Here is a 14,570-nt window from a genome sequence, read left to right as displayed (position 1 = left end):
GGAGGTAGTCTGCAGGGATGGACTGGGGGCGATCCAGGCATTTCTGGATGGGTCCAAACCTTTCTTTATTTGCTTGCCGTCAAAATGCCCTCTGTTATTTTTTTAATATTACCGACAACAATACAGTCCAAAGAAACAAAAGAACACATCATTCACACTCTGGTTTTTATCACTCTCTCACTCACCGTCAACCTGATCACTTGTCATCTTTCGTGAGCACACTCACAAACCCTCCGTCCCATTATCGCGAAACGGCAACCATTTATACGGGATACCTTCACAGGAAAAGAAAGAAAAGAAAAGTGACAGGGCATGGACTCAATTTTGCACAATTCCCATGTGAAATCGACAAACACCCACACTGTGACACAACATGACATTAAACTAATGCACTTGATAATGTCGAGGGACAGGTCCAGGAGGTCACCTGAGACCTGCCATGTTTTCCAGGGTGGACGTCATTCCTAAGATATGAGGCTAATACACAAGTGCACGCTGTTACAGACAAGTGGTCATCTGCATACATCGCTCTAATAACCCCCCGCTGCACCGCCTCTACAAATCAGAAGACATAAATCATTCAACCACTTAAACAAATTCATGAATTCTGAGTCCATCTGGGACCGGCATAAAGCAGTCTCCGTCTGCAGCTGAGTGGGTGGCCCTCGCATTCACACCCTGGAGCTTCCCGCTCCGCTACAGCAGATTAGGCATTGCTCAAGGGCATCTCAGTGGTGGTAATGAGTTTGGTGTGAGGGCTGCTCTTTCAATACGTACCCTGTCGGTGGGGGAATGGACCGGGCGGCCTTCCTCTACATCGCCTGGCTTTGGATAGCTAGTTTATGCCTTTCGAGTCTCTTTTCTCGCTTTTCTTTTTAAACCTCTGACTGAACCATAAACCATGGAGCATATTCACCGACTTTACCAGCTGACATTGCTTGAACACATTCATCGGAACTAATTATGGAACTTTTTGGCGTAGTTTAAAAAGTTCTCATGATAGTCCATGCTGCCTGAATGCGATCCTGCGTAGTGTTTGCTGGGAGGACGTTTGAGATGCTTTCAGACCCTGATCCTGACAGTCGACTTTAACGAGGCTGCCGTAGTGAAGACAACAAACACAGCAGCAAGGTGTGTGAACTCTTGAGACAGGCGAAGGGTGTCCACTGGAATGAAACCACCATGAAGAAGGAGCTCAACCTCACAGAGAATCTCTGGAAAGACTCTCTGAAGAGAGTGAGTCAGAATGGACTCAGATCAAAGCAGAGCAGTGTGAGAAACTAGTGATGTCCTGTGGGCGCAGATGTGCTGAAGTCATTCAAAGCTGTGGCCTCTACACTTCCTGTTCATTTTTTAATCCTACAGAAGAAAACAGTGTTGAAATCTTCTCTTCTGACACAATCAACACTGTTCTCTAATATGGAGTGCTTGACACAAACCATGTTTTCTCATAAGCAGGGTTACAAATTTACTCCCAGAGTAAATTGTTGGGGGTCAAAAGTCAGTCACTTGTAGGTAAACTGAGAATGTAATTAAATACAAGTAGAATGACTAGGTATTGGAAATGTAACCAGACTGACTTCTTTGGAGCTCCAGATGTTCTTCAGCTGCCTTGGTAATTTAATAAAACATGTTAGTACAGCAGTGGTATAGACACAGAGGATATTCTATCACATTCTGGACAGTAAAAAACAAAAGTATGTCATAATAAATCAAGTATTAATACTTTCTTCTCTAGTTTTGGATCTCCTGTCTGTACATGACTTATCTAATTTTAATCAAAAGAAATTCAATTTCCCCATTGCAGGATCAATAAAGTAATTCTTCTTCTTCTTCTTTATATATTAAACATATAGAACAGCGAAGTCACGATGCTTCTTTTTGCATTTTTGAGTTAAACATACTCCACTTTATTATTCCAGGGATGTTTACATATTGCACATACAGTCACATTTTCACTTTGCAGCACTTTTAATTTCACACTTGCTTTGGTATCATAAAAGAAAGTTTCCCATGCCAGATAGGGCCCTTTGACTTCACTTGAATTAAAGAAAGAGCAGCATCGCCCTCTAGTGGAATAACAGGGTTTTCCACGAGTCCATATTTCTGAGTAACAAATCAGTCTTAAAGGGCCCAACATGGAACCAGCTAGGATTGAAGAAGAAGAGAAGAGTTACTTTATTTAACGTTACACACACAGGACCGAAATACACACATGCACAGACCTATACATGTACTCAAGGAGAGACGTTATAGCGAGGGGGCTGCCAGTGACCAGCGCCCGGGGAATTGCGAGTTCAGTGCCTTGCTCAACAGCAACTCGGCAGTGCCCAGGAGATGAACACCAGTCCACGTTCCATAGATGGTCAACACAGGGACTTGAACCAGCGACCCTACGGTTCCCAGCCAAGTCACCTATAGAATAAACTTCTGCCAAAACAGCTGCCGAAACCCGGGATCGAACCAGGGACCTTTAGATCTTCAGTCTAACGCTCTCCCAACTGAGCTATTTCGGCTGTAAGACATGCGGAACCAGGATTGAGGAGTCACTGTCTTGCATCTCTTAGGTTTCTCTCTACTCTACTACTACTACTAAGATTTCCAAACCTGTGACGAGCATCAGCTGTTTGATAATGAGCCCATCATTAGAATCAGGTGTGTTGGAGCAGAGAGAAACCTAACACATCCAGGACAGTGGCCCTCCAGGAGCAGGACAGTGGCTCTCCAGGAGCAGGACAGTGGCCCTCCAGGAGCAGGACAGTGGCTCTCCAGGAGCAGGACAGTGGGCCTCCAGGAGCAGGACAGTGGCTCTCCAGGAGCAGGACAGTGGCCCTCCAGGAGCAGGACAGTGGCCCTCCAGGAGCAGGACAGTGGCTCTCCAGGAGCAGGACAGTGGCCCTCCAGGAGCAGGACAGTGGCTCTCCAGGAGCAGGACAGTGGCCCTCCAGGAGCAGGACAGTGGCCCTCCAGGAGCAGGACAGTGGCCCTCCAGGAGCAGGCCAGCGGCTCTCCAGGAACAGGGTTTGGCAGCCCTGAACTAAGGGGTTCGAATACAAGCTAATAAGAGCTGCCTGCTGCTGAGTATTAAGTCAAGCAGTAATATAGATGTCATTTATTTCTTGGTTTGTTTGCCTCCAGATTGCATCAACATAAATGCAAAGAAATGACTCAATGCATTTACTTCATACTGGTAAACTATTGTACCTGTTTCCACGGGCTTCTTAAATATGCAGCTAGATTGCAGTTAATTTACAAGAGTAAATACATAAATAAATGACTATCAACGCCAACAATATTAAAAAACAGTTGATACATTTTGATAGTTCTGTTTTAATGAGCTACTTTATTCACCCTTATATTAATTAACCTTTACTTATTTACTTTCCTAATACTTTTTTTAAATGTTTTTTTTTTAATTATTATTCAACTGATGGGCAAACAGTTGTTGACCCCATGACAACTAATAAAGAAATGCAAAAGGAAAACTATTAAGAAAATAAAATGATTATTTTTGATTGACTTGACCTTAATACGTTTGAAATAAAACAAATATACATTTTAAATATCATGGTTAAAAAAATAGGGGAATTAATACAAAGGTAAATATAAAAGCGTACTAAGAGTATTACAATTATTTTCAATATTTTTATACATTTAATGGCATATTAATGTTGTCATGCCACTGATGTATTTATTTTGGATCTATAAGGGCCAGTCATCCGTACAACCCCGTACCTGTTGGAGGAAGCGTGAGGTCGTGGGTGAAAGGCTGGGGTCGCTGGCTCGTGTCCGTCCTCCCCACGGCCCTTTTGTTTTCATTCCCGGTTATTATGAGTTATGTCCTCTTCGTCATCTTTATGTGACGCAGTGTTTATTAGAGTGACGTCCGTTTCTGATGACGTCACTAAGCCCAGACGCGCTCTAGTGCATTTGCACCCGTGACTAAATGGACATGACACCGACATACAAGCACATGTTTATTACCAGAGACAACAACCAGTGATGACATGACGCTGAAACGCTGTGGGACAGAGTCCGGGCTGGAACTGCTTCCGCTCAAGAGAGAGGGAACTCCAGTCGTTTCCGGTCCCTACAGCCGACAGATTAACACAAACGAAACGAGAAACTCAAGGTGGGACTAAGTAAGGTTCCACCTCATGGGGCACGGTCGGCCGACAAAGGCGGAAGTTAGGACAAACTCAGCAGCCAATCAGCTGCACACGGGCCGGTCCGTGAGCAGCAGCGCCTCGGCTGTCACCGTGCATGTCCATTAAATCCTTGCCTTTCCACAAAGGGTTTGGCTTTAACAGCTTTCATGCTATTCAACAATGCAGAGGCCAGTTTACACTGTTAAAGAGGAGAAACCTTTATTTTGTTTAAAGACCATTAAAATAAATACTATACAGAATCCAATGTAGAAAACTTGATACTGTTTGTCTCAAAAAGGTTGACAGTTGCGTAAATTCAGTTTTAAAAAATAGCACTGACTCTTACACCTCCAAACATGACGGTTCTCCTACACACCAAACCCCATGATGACAGGCATTTTAATGAGCGCGCTTAGAAAGAGAGAGGGTGGGATCTATAAATACTTCATCTGTAGTTTGGTCCTTTCATAGACGGCCCCCCCTTCCACAAAATTTTGGAGGTAGGTTACAAAAAGACACACCACCTCGTCAAAAATCCAATGGTTTGTTTGAAATGAAAACAAAAACAAAAATAATGTCAAAGAGTTAGAGATGAAAATCCAACGGGGGTCGTCGGAGTCGAGAGGCAAATTCTCCACAGCACTCACCGTAGCCTTTGCCTCCAAACATCTGTGGCCACCAGTCAGTCTTCAACTGAAGCTACTGCACAGACGACTGTACAAGTCAAGCAGTATGTACAATAGCAATTAAAAAAAATATATATAAGAAACTGCAGGAAAAGGATCAAAAGGGTAAACAACTCATTCATGATGGATTTTACTATATAGGTCTTTTTATTGAATATGCCCTGTGTACTCTAGCCCCAAACCTCTGAACATGATCATGGATGTGAGTTAAAGGCTGTTTCCAGTACACCGAAGGTTGTTTAAATACTGATCTGGTCAAATGCAGCACTTCCCAAAGATCACTGTTGTGTTGAGTCCAAACTGAACTGCAGTCTAAACCACTCATCTAAAAAATCACTCACACCTGCTGACGATGTGCAGGTGCAAGTCACAGCCACATCTTTGTTAGCGTTGTGCGTGTTCAATTGAGCCGGGTCACTAATTCAACAGTAAGCTTTGCTTACAGACATCAACTTTGTTGGGGGGGCTTTTGGAAACGCTGTTATGTTTTGCACACGCGTGGGACCCAGTTACAAACTCACTTGTTTGATGTTTGTAAAACAGATGTTCAAATTAATGCTTTAGGGTTTAGAGGAGGGATTAGCTGCAGAGGAAATTTAGGTGCCAATACGAGGCAATGAGCTATGGCAAGCAGATGAAGCAGGTCAGTAATTCACCCTTCCAAAACGGCCAAGAACTATTTCAAAGGTTAGGAAGGAATAATGGCCACATTCTTCCTTCCCTTAGAATGTAGAGGGTAAAGTCATCGTGGAATTTAGCAAAAGGAAGTTCTTAGAATTCAGATCGTATAAGAAACAAAGTTTGACTGCTAAAATAAGTTGGGAGGGGGTGGACGATGGGCACATGGATTCTTCTAGATCAGATCGGCCACATTCATGGGCATCTCCTCAACGGTGGTGTTGTAGAATGTCTCAATGTCCCTCAGGGTTCGCTTGTCATCGTCGGTCACCATGTTGATGGCGACACCCTTTCTGCCGAAACGACCCCCCCGACCAATCCTGACAGGCAAGGGGAAGAAAAAAACCAAATCAGTTTCACCAAGATAAGCATCTGGCCGATTCAAACGGCAGGTATTAGCTGTATGACTAATGTCAGTTTTAAAGTTTGCAACCCAATGTGTCATGCCATACTTTCACTGCTGATTGCATTCTTACCTGTGGATGTAGTTTTCCCTATTGGTCGGCAGGTCGTAGTTAATGACTAGGGACACCTGCTGGACATCAATACCTCTGGCCTGAAGAGGAACATACGACCATCATATATTACATCACACAGAGATTTATATTCATGTAGCACAAAGAGAGACCATGACTGAGTTTATAAATAAATCAGAGCTTTTGACCCAAACAGCTGAAGATGGAGTGGCAAAGGAAAGGCCTGTCTGACAGCAAGGTAGAGTGGTGAACATTTTCAATATAACACCCCCAAAAAGAAAACAAATCCTAGTAGCAGCCGAGAGCTCCTGGATGTGTTTAAACCTAAAACAGTTTGAGGACAAGACTGAGTGTAATCCGCCAATTAGTTGTGAGTCAAGGACTTAAGCCCAGCTACAGTGGAGGGCAGATGGGTTTCTTTACCAAGGAACATTCAGTCCTTCACCATCACTGCAGATGGGAGGAGAGGGAACCCTGGACTGCACACAAGAGTGTAAAAGTTAGTGTGCTTACCAGCAGGTCAGTGGTGATGAGGACTCGACTGGAGCCAGAGCGGAACTCCCGCATGATCAAGTCTCTCTCTTTCTGCTCCATGTCACCGTGCTGAAAGACAGAGGGCACAAGTGAGACAAAGTAAAAAGCAAACCTCAGCCACAAAGCATGTGTCATGTGTCTTAGATCACAGGGCCAGTCACACATAAGGGACAAAACATTGAGCTCTCCAATCCAGTCATTGACGTCAGCGCAGAGTTTTACCACTACTACCCATTTTACGATTGATTCAACCCAGAAACCTCATGGTCACCATCAAGGCTTCTCCTGAGCTAGTCTTATTTTCACAGCCTCAACGATACACGGCGCAAGTCTTTGTAAGTTTGAGAAAAAAAAAAAAAAAGTCCATTGCAATATTTCTCAATGGGTTTGAACATTACATATTACACTAAGACATTTATAGTCACTGCATCCTGAATTCTTTCAAAACACTTTACAACATTTCATCTTCAGGATCTTAACTAACAATTCATTTTGGTAGCTCCTGAAGAAACGCTTTGAAGCAAACAAATGCTCAGTGACAAATATCACTTTTTTCTCTGCTGAATTAACTGCAAGTATTCAGTTTCTGGGACCATCTGATGAATAAACCATTTTCCAAGTATTTTATCATAAATCCCTTCCACTTTCAATCAGAGCCAGACTTCACCTGCTGACTAGGACATGCCCATTGATTAGGTCATCTGAATCTCAGAATATAAAACTTTCGGCGATATTAGGGGGCGGAATGACTGCAACAAAGACCAGCTATAAAGAACGTACAAATACAGAATGTGTTTAAAGAGTTTTCACAGCCAAATTTAAAAATGATGGAAATCTGTCTGATCGGGTGACCTGTGGAAATGAGGTGTGAAGTCTCTTACCAGAGCAGACACGGTGAAGTCTCTGGCGTGCATCTTCTCGGTCAGCCAGTCCACTTTCCTCCTTGTGTTGATGAAGATGACCGCCTGTGTGATGGTCAGGGTTTCGTACAGATCACACAGCGTGTCCAGCTTCCATTCCTGAGGACCAGATAGGCAGCAAGATCAAGCACATTGTCCCTTACTTGTTAGTCTACCGCCATAGATTTAAATAAGGTGAAAAAAAATCAGCAGAACACGATCCAGTTTATCACCACCCCAAACTACAGCCTGCAAAAATTATAAGGGAAGTTGAAAACAGTTCTCTACCTCCTTCTCCACATTGATGTAGAACTGACGGATTCCCTCCAGGGTCAGCTCCTCCTTTTTTACCAGGATTCTGACAGGTTCACGCATGAACTTCTTTGTCACCTCCAAAACGTCAGCGGGCATGGTGGCTGACAGTAGGACAACCTGAAAAAGCAGACAAGGGAGGTTTAATTATTTCTGATTCAGCTGAACGCATGCACCAGTCAAAGGAAAACCCCTCCAAAACACTTATTATAGAAATCAAAACAGGACTGAGTGTAATCCGCCAATTAGTTGTGAGTCAAGGACTTAAGCCCAGCTACAGTGGAGGGCAGATGGGTTCTTTACCAAGGAACATTCAGTCCTTCACCATCACTGCAGATGGGAGGAGAGGGAACCCTGGACTGCACACAATACTCATCGTGAAGCAAACCTGACATTTGTTACACAGGCTGGTTCTCTTCGCAGCCCAACACACTGATTAGAGACAGACTTGGAAAAAAGAAAGCAGTACAAGTTGAAAAGCTCTTACCTGTGTGCTGCTCGCCAGTTTCTGGAAAATCTCATAGATCTGGTCCTTGAACCCTCGACTGAGCATCTCGTCAGCCTCATCCAGCACAAACATTTTGATGTACTTGGAAGCTGCAAGAAAACATAAACCAATGAATAAACGAGAACACAACAGACAGCGTTTCATTTGTCACTTGTTCAAAAATGATGGTGGCTGTATTCAGAAGTGATGTATGATCACGTCTCTGGATCCCTGCGGTGCTGATGACTCGGGCCAGCAAAACGCCATCCCGAGTAACAACACGGCAGAGGGTTACAGAGTCAGCTGACACGCATGGGTTTCATCATTATACAGCAGTTATGCTTATAACGCACTATGCAAAATTTTAATTCAGTGTTCGTAGAACGGCATATCCAGAGGATCTGTCCATTTATACAGCATTTTGTTTTATTATTAAACAAGTCATTGTTCAAAATCCTTGCAATAAACTAAAACAACCTGCTGCCAGCTCAGCACTGTTACGCAACTGACTCCCATGTTAACTTACAGAGGATTTTGCGATTTAACATGTCGAAGACACGGCCAGGGGTTCCCACCACAATGTTAGGGGATTCAGCCTGCAGCTTCTGGACTTCACTGCGAATGTTGGTCCCTCCAATACAGGCATAGCAACTGGCTCCCATGTAGTCACCCAGGGCCAGCACCACCTTCTGGATCTAAAGAAAAGGTGAGAAAAACAATATTGTTTCTTTTGTCCAGTTGTGTTTTAGGAAGTAAAACAGGCAAACGGCATATTATAGGCTGTATGTTGGATCTGGACTAAGGCTGAAACAATTTAAGGCATAAGCCTGTGAATGTTTAAATTTTCCAGGTCCTTGTTAGTCCCAAAGAAATGCAAGTCAAAAGCAACTGGACTTCTTTATTTATCTTGAAACAAAGATGACATTCAACCAGGTCCAGTTGCTTTTGACTTAAATTTCTTTGGGGAAAATGTAAGGCATGGCAAATTAAGTACACAGCAAGTTCACTGTATTATAACCTGTATACATTATCAATAATGAATTCTTCCTGTGGCACAATGGCCAACTGTTGCTTGTATTAGCTGAAGGAACTTTAGCAGTGCATCTAAACGGCAGGGGTCACTATTCCAAATATGAATCTCATCATGGTTTGGATCACATTACACGAGGATGTGTTTACATCTGTGTTAGCCATCCTGTGAGTCAGGGGTCTTGCCCTTTTAAAAATTCTAACGAACATTAAGCCTGCCATTAACTATTGAGCCTGCCCGGACAGTGTCATTTCCCTTCAACGCATTATGTGAACAAGACAAGTATCAGCCAACCAGAGGCTGAGTTGGGCGAGTCTTAGCTGAATGTTGAGGGGGACAAAGGTCAAACTACTGTAAATAACACACGCACACCTGCCAGTGGCTGTGACAGGGGGTCATTCGGCATTCAAATGAGGGCCCACATTTAAAAAAAAAAACCTCTTGTACACTTCTTGGCAGGTGCGCCATTGGTTAGACTAGCCACAGTTGCTGACCTCTGCAGTACATGATAGTAGTGTTATGGGCACGTTACAGATGCAATTGAAGTAGAAAATCCTTAATTATCCTACTTATGTCAGCCAGCATACTATGATTTGTACCATGCAAGCAGGGAATTTAATTCTAAACCAAAAGAGATGCATTGTTTCTAGTGTGACACTTAAGCATTCTGGACATGTGATATTAGTAACTTCCTCCACTTTAGTTCCCTCCAGCATATTAAGGCACTGGTGATGCAAGCATCCACCTATGTCAAAACTAGGTGATGACTCCCCTTCAGAAGTGTGACGGCTGCTGTATTCAGAAGTGATGTATGATCACGTCTCTGGAACCCTGCTGTGCTGAGGACTCAGGCCAGCAAAACGCCATCCAGAGTAACAACACCGCAGCGGTTTGCAGAGTCAGCTGACACGCATGGGTTTCATCATTATACAGCAGTTCTCCTTCTGGTTGTAGCTTCCATCATGCATCAGTAATAAGGTTCAGGCGTTCGGTTGTGTCAGCAAGAATATACGGACCATCTGAAGTGCACTAAACTGGAAGGCTGGTTTGACTTAAAGTGGCTTAAGAACTGACCACATTTCTTATAAAGTCATGAGACATGTATTTAAGTAGCCAAACAGCCTGGGGGGTATAGTCAGGAAACATGTTTCTTTGGTCAGTCAGGTCAGATTCAATGAAGCCTCTGTTATGGCTGAACTTTGTGAAAGTAAGTCTGATTTACTGTGTAAACTTGGGAAAAGTGAAAACGCATGTCAATTTAACATAACCGCCCCCATATGTGACACTTCAAATGAAAAACTAATAATTTATTAAGACCCACTGCAAAGTTAGTTATAAACATTATACAGTATATTTTCAGTGTCTTAGTTCAGTCTCTGTAGGGATTCTGCGGAACAAAAAGAGGTGAACTGCAGTTGCGGATCACCATGCATAACTGGATTATAGACTGCAACATCATGATTTTCACAAACATGGCAAAAGCGCCATTGCGTTATAAGGAAACTACATCCTCTGTTGTTCTCAAGAGGGACCTAATAGAATTTGTAGGTCACAGTAGCCCTGGGTCTTGCTTAATGTCAAAACTGATATTGATCAATTTCATTAATCTTGAAATATAAGACCTCTGGAACCAAGAAACTATTCAAAAAGGTAACACTACCCACGAGTTCGTTTGTGTTATGTGACAGTGAGCCTACCTGCTGAGCCAGCTCCCTGGTGGGAGCCAGGACCAGAGCCTGGGTGCCTTTCAGCTCCACATCAATCTGCTGCAGGATGGAAATGGCAAAGGTGGCAGTCTTCCCAGTGCCAGACTGGGCCTGAGCGATCACATCGTAACCTAAAAACATCAACAACCGATTTAACCACTATAGTGTGCCCAGAGAGCCCAAGACACACTGACAACACTACACGTTCTCTTTAAAAGAAAGGTTGGTCACCTATATGGTGCATCGTTCACCACAATGTTGCTATGCTAGGGAGTTCATGCATATTTCATTGACCAAGACAGCCATAAAAACACTATCACAGTTGAATCTACAGTAAAGTAGTTAGTAATCTGGGCATTCTTATTATGGGATCTGAAATGCTTGTCTTTGAAGCCATAATCAACCACCAGGTTTTATTCCAATTATTTAATTAAATGTTCAGATAGTCTCCTTGCTTTTTCAGACAAATTAAGAACCAGCAATAGTATATTGTGACTTACATTTGCATGTAAACATTTAGGCCTTACATGGTGCAATTCGCCGTCTAATGAACCTGAATGACTACTACTGGTCGACTAAGAAAATATTTAGTAGGGCCGCCCCTAATGTCACGCCCACTTCTGGGATCAGTCCACAGCACCTGTGTTGTGTTAAAGCACTAATCATAACAAAAAGGGGGGGGGGGGGGGGGGCGCTGTATAGTTACATGAATTAAACCAGGGTTCAATACAAACAAACTATGGTTCAAGACATGCAGCGCCAGAGCAACTGACTTTGCTGATAGAGCTGTCCGCATCCATACAGACACCCCTGAAACATTGAATAAAATCTTTAAAATTCTGATTCTGCTACAGCTGCATTAGAAATCTTTAATAAAAACCCTGTTGCATATATGTTTTAATCCCTCTAATATGAGGCAACATAACTGTACTTGTGTACCTGTTTGAGGTGCTGCGTTACTGCGCAGAGGACTGAATAATACACAATATTTCTCAGACTACAGTGCGGCACAGTGAACAAAAACACATCAGTGGTAAAGTTGATTTCTCTAGTAAAGTTAAGCCCACTTACCCTTGATACAAGGCATAATGGCTCTCTGCTGGATAGCAGAGGGCTTCTCAAAACCATAGGCATAAATCCCCCTGAGCAGCGCCTCGCGCAGGTTCATCTCATCAAAACTGTCCGTGATCTCGCTCCAGTTGCTCTGGAGGGGGTGAGACAAATGCATAAATAAAATTATAGTATATATAAAAATTACAGTATACACAGTGCAACTGGATGGTAAACTAACTGTATAGTAAGTACCCCAGGTACAGGGGACTCACCTCAATGACCCCATCTGGCTCCATGCCCTCGGGGCCATTGTCTCTGTGGATGAGAAGTCAAAAGTCATAGTTAGCATCTTACATCGTCCACACCAGAACACAATCTTACATTACAAAATTGTTGATTTTTTTTTTTTTTTTTACAAGATCATGATTAAACTCAATACTGTACATGCTATTTTGAAATGCCAAACATGACTTATATCAACCGCACTATAGTATAAGCTAAAGGAATAGTTCCATTTTGTGTCTAGACACAATACGTACATTGGTTGTTGGACGCCCGTATATTTGCGTTTTCACGGTCACATAGCACCTCCTAAACACGACTAACCGTTCGGTGTGTTGTTAAATTGAGACTTTAAAGAACGTGTGCCGTTCAATCCCCGAGTCTGTGAGCAAACGCCTTTCTCGAGTCCGCCATTTCTGCTGCATACATTCAAGATGGTCGTGTCGGGGACGAACAGGAGGAAGCGAAACGGTGGAACAACGGCAGCGGCCTCGTCAAGGGAAACACACACTACTGGTGTTAAAACCCCAAACACGCGTCCTATTGTTGACTACACATGAACCAGTTGTGTACGTTGGCTTTAAAACGCGTTTCAAATGCAAAAAATGCGGTTGAGAGAATAAAGAAGAGCTCGGCTGGTTGTAGCTCCGGGCCCGCCAGGCTCTGCTACCAGGCCCCGCTGGTCTATGTGGCCTATTATCGCACTCGTCAGCCAGCGTAGCACATTAACGATACGCGCGAACGGCACAAACCGCGCATTTCGTTCACGAATGTAGCGTATTTTATCCCGCTTGCTTCACTGAACGCTGCCAACGGTATTTAGCGGCCTACACTGCCGGCATTGTCCGAGCCACTGGTTAACACTACCGCGGCCATGTGCGCCCCTCGTACGAAAAAAACCCGAAATAATTCCCATTTTCGGCACCAACGGCGAGAGCCTAGGAGTACTGTATCACAGTTCGATGATTCCATCGTTCAAATACACAATTCCGTTTAATATCACCCTAGTAATGGCAGGGGCAGCCGAGATGTAACGGGAGAAGGCCCCGACCAGGCGCGTTCACGTGCTACCGAAGGCGCCGGTTGCCATTTAATTTTCTCCCGTAACGTTTAGGACCAGAACACCAACCGTGCCACCGTTCGTGCCGCCAAACAAACGCGCGGGCTGTTATTAAAGGGGAAATACGCACTTTTAGCGTTTATTGTGACACGGGTTCGGCTTATTTTTATACGATATGTGAAGACCCGTGACGTTAGTCCGCGGTAGGCCCAACCGTTAGTCCAGCACAGAAACGACGGGATGCTCTGTTCAATGTCGACATTACCAACAGCCATCGAGAACTAAAACTAGCATGCCGACGATAACAACGTATTCAAATTCCGAGACCCCGAATGCCCCTAAAAGCATAAACACTTTTCCTTACCTATTATCATATTCAGCCGACATTATTCCAAAGAAAGAAACTGCGGCAGAGATGTCTTATATACGTTGACAACACACAAAAAGGCCTTCTCATTGCAACAGCTCGCCGTCATTTAGCTGTAATCCCGCCCACCGAGGCGTCTGATTGGCCAGTTTACACGTCATGCATAAGTAGGCGGGCCGTGGCTTCGAGAGGGGCGCACGATTGTAGACACCGTCAGCATGCCAGAGGGGCGGTGTTTACGGCGTACAAGCGAACGATATAGAGGTAACCAGGCTCCTTTCACCCGGGATACGCCGTACTGTAATTTTCGAGGTCCCCCATTCTCTGCTCCGCCATTCGTCAACGCGGACAAAAGGCCGAACCCTACGGTAGATTTTTTTTTTGTTATCTTCTGAACCATTTCCTTGTAAATGACACATCTCATATGTAATATCCACAACGTGAACTGTTTGGATGAGTAACAGTGTAGTCATCGGTAGCATATTATTACACAATTCCCGATCAAAAGCTGTGAATATATGAGTGTGAGGTATTTTATAGAGCATGCCCCATATACAGCTGTTGCATGACTTAATAGCTGAAGGAATAACAATGGTTGCATATTAATTGTGCTCACAGCTGGGGCCAGGATTTCAGAACTGCTGAGGTCCAGTACACAGCAAGTTCACCTGCCTTTGTCCAACTTGTAGGAAGCAAGTCAACAAGCAAACACTCTTCTTTGATGCTCAACTGCTAAGTGGAGACATGGGAATTCTGTGGGACGATGAGCGTTTAAAGCATTGACAGACTTTGGCAGAACATTTGATTTCTTCAGTGTACGCTGTCTGTCAGAGGTCAGGAAAGGTGAAAGGT

General features: G+C 43.8%; 1 protein-coding gene across 1 annotated transcript; it reads right to left on the bottom strand.

The window, feature by feature from the left end:
• Positions 1 to 4,958: 4,958 nt before the first annotated feature.
• On the bottom strand, positions 4,959 to 13,790 carry eif4a1a (eukaryotic translation initiation factor 4A1A). Its single transcript, XM_083937206.1, has 11 exons — positions 13,716 to 13,790; positions 12,282 to 12,324; positions 12,028 to 12,160; positions 10,948 to 11,087; positions 8,747 to 8,915; positions 8,221 to 8,330; positions 7,710 to 7,853; positions 7,404 to 7,541; positions 6,502 to 6,591; positions 5,989 to 6,068; positions 4,959 to 5,832 (listed from the first exon to the last, which is right to left on the bottom strand). The coding sequence occupies exons 1-11, from the start codon at positions 13,736 to 13,738 to the stop codon at positions 5,688 to 5,690; spliced, it is 1,215 nt and encodes a 404-aa protein (XP_083793332.1). The 5' UTR covers positions 13,739 to 13,790; the 3' UTR covers positions 4,959 to 5,687.
• Between the last annotated feature and the right edge of the window lie 780 nt (positions 13,791 to 14,570).

The sequence above is a fragment of the Echiichthys vipera genome, assembly GCF_963691815.1.
Source record: "Echiichthys vipera genome assembly, chromosome: 22".
Lineage (NCBI taxonomy): Eukaryota > Metazoa > Chordata > Actinopteri > Perciformes > Trachinidae > Echiichthys > Echiichthys vipera.
Note: the sequence above shows the minus strand (reverse complement) of the source record. Positions and strands in the feature narration are given on the sequence as shown.